The sequence below is a fragment of the Orycteropus afer genome, unplaced genomic scaffold (genome assembly GCF_000298275.1).
Source record: "Orycteropus afer afer isolate SDZICR_OR568_19922 unplaced genomic scaffold, OryAfe1.0 scaffold00130, whole genome shotgun sequence".
Taxonomy (NCBI): domain Eukaryota; kingdom Metazoa; phylum Chordata; class Mammalia; order Tubulidentata; family Orycteropodidae; genus Orycteropus; species Orycteropus afer.
This window is the reverse complement of record NW_006921717.1, coordinates 4686815-4691068: the sequence shown is the minus strand read 5'-3', so window position 1 is coordinate 4691068 and position 4254 is coordinate 4686815. Positions and strand designations below refer to the sequence as shown.

Genomic DNA, 4254 nt, shown 5'->3' with positions numbered 1-4254 from the left:
GACAGGGGGAAACAGCATCTCCTGGAACCCCAGGGAGCATTTCTGACTGGGATGGAAAGGATCCCAGGAAGTGAGACCCCAGGAGGCAGGAGAGAGAGGTGTGTGCTCATATGGTCAGATGGTGGCCTTTGCAGGAAGCCAGCTGGAGAGGCGGAGATGGGATAGTGACCCTGGGGAGGGTCCCAGGGTCAAGCTGGAGCCTGGGGAGAGGGGACTGGCAATGGCCGTGAGGACCTCATCGTAGCAGCCACACTTATAGAAAGACAACCATGTGCTGGGTATTCTCACCCCTCACAGTAACCCCATGAGATAAGAACATTCATGGTGCCCATTTAACAGATAGAGAAATGGAGGCCCAGAGAGATTAAGTAACTTGCCCAAGACGATGAAGCAGGCATTTGGACCTAGTGTAAGGCAGGGACTCTGTTCTCAGCCACCTGATGGAGCCATCTCTGAGCTGGGCTCTGTCACTGGCTAGCCCCCATGCTGAGCCACAGGACGTGAATATAGGAGGCCCTGCCCTGACCCCAAGGTCACCAGAACCAGAAGAAGGACCCTTAAAACAAATTCATGTCAACTACCTCCATTGCCCTGAGACCAGAAGTGTAGGCTGGTACCCAGCAACCATTACTGAATGCTTTGATCAAGGATTCAATAGATGGATCTTGATCAAAGAGAGGAAAACTGTGGAACAGAATTTCAAATTTTTATAGAAACCAGATCTACTGGGCCCATTGTGACTGGGGAAACCCCCAATCTACTGCCTGATCTCATCTTTAAGCCTTGAACCCAAACTATGCCATGAAGGCATCTTTAGGCAACTGTTTACCTCAAGTAGGAAAGAACGTTTGCCTGGAGCAGTGCACCCTTTGGAAGAATTATCATTTGAGATCAAATTGACAGAAGTAGCTGTAAAGCCCAGAGACGTTTAGAGGGCAGAGCCTCCTGAGTTAAGGTGGTAAAAACCGTAAGGGTGGAGACAGTGAGAACAGGGATGCAGTGTGAAGCATGTGACCAACACCAGCGGTCTGGGCACGTCAGTCATGTTGAATTAGCATGTGGTTTGTCGTGTGCACACACACAGAGTTCAGTTCCAATGACATTCAGAAAAGTGAGGCTCAGTTTCAACTGGGACACCATCTTGAAATAAACCTAACGGTTGGGAAACGTTTATTTTTTGTTCTATTAGCCACCTACGAGTTATCATGGCAAATACTTGCTAAATCTGAGAACAATGAGTGGGTCATATGCTTTTCTTTCTTTCTTTTTTTTTTGCTTAATGTTTTTTTTTTTTCCCATTAAATTCGGGAGGGGAGCCAGGTTCCTCTGTCCCCCTGGTGTAGGCGGCAGCCTTTGTTACCGAAATCGCGGCCTCTGAAGCCGCTAACCTTGTTGGGTTTCTTTTCTTCAGCCCTTAACCCAGTTGTTACCCATCTGAGCGTCCACAGTCCCCATGGGCAGTCAGTCAGTGGCTTGGAGCGCCAGCCAAGCCGCTCCCCCTTGTCACTTTCATTAACTTCATGAAATGCTGTGGCCTCTGCAAGAATTTCCATTTTACTTCCCAGTTACTTGGTGCTGGGCTGTGAGATGTTTACTGAGGACGCAATCAGTGAGAGACCATCCAGCTAGGACAACGGTGATACTGAAGGGCTGGCCTGGCCTGGGCTGGGCGCTGGGTTAAGCAGAATCACCCATTAGAGTGGGGAGGGGCTTTTTTTATTTTTAAAATATTTATATTTTTATTGTTGACAATATAGGCAGCGGAACAAACAGTTTACCAGTCTGTACATGTCCCATGCCATGATGCTGGTTACACACTTCCATTTATGCAATCACCCTTACCCTCTGTTCTGGTTCCCTAGTGCCACTTTGACAGGAATATACCACCAATGGGATGGCTTGAACAAACAGGAGTTTATTCTCTTACAGTTCGGGAGGCTACGAGTCCGAGTTCAAAGTGCCAGGCTCTAGGGGCTGGGTGCAAGCCCCTCAACCTTGGGCTTCAGCTCTGCGTCTTGCTCCTGGCCCACTGAACCTGGAGGCATATCTTCACTTAGGCAGCTAAGTGAAGCTAACAGGCCCAAGGTCGACAAATAAAATGGCACAGTCCCGATGTTACCAAATCACAAGGCAGGACATTAACTCAAGTCCATTGAAAGTCCCAAGGTCAGCAGAGTATGGCAGGCTGCTGAATGACACGGCTACATGCAGGGTCCAAGCGTGCCATAGGCTAGAGACCATTTCCAAAGCTGCTACTTCTATATGGGAAGCAGACCACATTCCCTAAGGCAGCTACTTAGCTGCTCCAATAGATTCCACCATGGAGTTGATTACCTTCTCACCATGGGGAATACTACGTCCAGCTGCCCAGCCACTCAGCCAGGCCCAGCCAAGTTGGCACACAGACTGAACCACCCTCCCCTCCTTTCTAAGCTGCTCCTCCCCAGCTGGCACACCCTCACTGCCCCCTAAGGTCCTTAGCCAGCCTTTCAAGTTGCTGTTATCAGTTTGATCCCCTGTAATGGTTCTAAGAGAGTGTGGTGCTCGCAGCAGGCATTCTTCAGTATTTGAGCTAAGTTTCTGGCTAATTATTGGTTTAATGAAGACACGGGAGCTATTTTTCATCTGAGGTTTAAAGATTCTCTTCGGGCAATAATTTCAGAGGTTCTTCCAGCCTCTGTGACTCCAGGAAGTCTGGATTCTTGACAGTTTGAGATTTTCTTCTGCATTTTTTTCCCTTTTTGCTCAAGATTCTTCCAAAGAATCTCTGAGGCTTTTGAAGCAGTAGAGAGTATTCACGTTGCAGCTCTCGGCGAATCCAAACTCAGTCCCCCAGCTGCAGAATTTCAGACCCTGTAAGTTCAGTGAGCGAGTGGGGCCCTCTAGGAAGTAGATGCTGAGCTGGAAATTAGGGAGCAAGCAGCTTATGGGAGGCAAGCGTCTTGGGATGTGCTCCAGTGGAAGGGATCCGGATGGCCCCAGGAGAAGGCTCCCACACATTAGGATGCTGTCCCAGCAAAGCCCAGCCACCCGTCGGGCACCCAGGAGCTGGGCTGGCTCTTCTGAGTCATCCTCTGGGCCTGTGTGGCCCGGTCACTGCATGCCACCCTAGGGAAGACTGTATTCTTTCCAGCTGAAGGCCAGTACCCCCAGAAGTTGGAGAAATCTGACTTTCCATCTGAAGGGGGATCAGGCCATGCAGCCTAGCACCCACACAGAGACCCCATCTTCCAGGAGGACGACGTGGGCATCCAGAGAGGATGAGAGCCTTGCCCATGTTCCCGGCTAGTAGAGCAGAGGCCTGGTCATAGTTCTGGGCTGGAGTTGGGTGCAGGGTCAGAGCTGGAGGGGCAACTCCCGGGGACGTGCAGAGGCCCCTGAGAGCAGGCCTGGTCATGGCTTCCGGCTGGTGAACCAAAAGGACAAGGACACTGCCCTTCCTGGCCTTTTCTGGAAGCAGCCTGGCCCTGGGGAGATGCGTCCTGCATTTGACAGGCTTCTTGGGGCTCTGGCCATGACAAGCTCAGGTGGCCAGTCTCCTGAGCTGGGGTGTGCTCTGCCAGGAAGGCCCCGGGGGTGGGGTGACCCTGCAGGGGCCAGGCCTCTGTGCAGCGGGGATCAACTTCCTGGCTGTGTCCCTTAGATTCTCCGTGGCGTTTTCTTACTACGGGCTGGTCCTGGACCTGCAGAACTTGGGCAGCGACATCTTCCTCCTTCAAGTCCTCTTTGGAGCCGTGGACTTACTGGGCCGGTCCACCACCCCCATGTTGCTCAAGTTCTTCGGCCGCCGGGTGACCCTAGCCGGCTCCATGTCCTTGGCTGGTTTTGCAATCCTAGCCAACATGCTGATGCCACAAGGTAAGGTCAGGGCAGCACAGTGAGGGCGAGCTGAGCGGTGGCCGCCAGGGACATCAGCTTCCCTGCCCACCCCCTCCGTCGGCACACCCGTGCCCCCTTCCCCTGCTGGCCCCACTAAGTGCAGTTTTGTAGGCACATCCTCTGGGTGGCTTTTTGCTCAAGTCCTGGCAAGAACTCTCTCCATTGTCTCGGGAATCCCCTCCCCAAGCAGTCCCCTCCCCCACCCATTTCCCAGGTGAGGAAATGGAAGCAAGGAGAGGTGACACAAGGTGTTGGTATATGACAGAGCCAGGGCTGGCAGGGCTAAGAGCAGAGCAGGAAGCGTGCAGGGGGAGGAAGGACTTGGGAGGTCAAGGGGCAGCTGAGGGGCCACACAGGGACCAAGGGAGGGGGGGA

At 52.6% G+C, this 4254-nt stretch overlaps 1 protein-coding gene across 1 annotated transcript in view; it reads left to right on the top strand.

The window, feature by feature from the left end:
* LOC103200478 (solute carrier family 22 member 11-like) overlaps positions 1-4254 on the top strand; it is an 18952-nt gene that overhangs the window by 8620 nt on the left and 6078 nt on the right. Inside the window, exon 6 of the mRNA XM_007944983.1 lies at positions 3564-3858. Within this exon, the coding sequence (XP_007943174.1) occupies positions 3564-3858 (295 nt within the window). The remainder of the gene's footprint in view (positions 1-3563; positions 3859-4254) is intronic.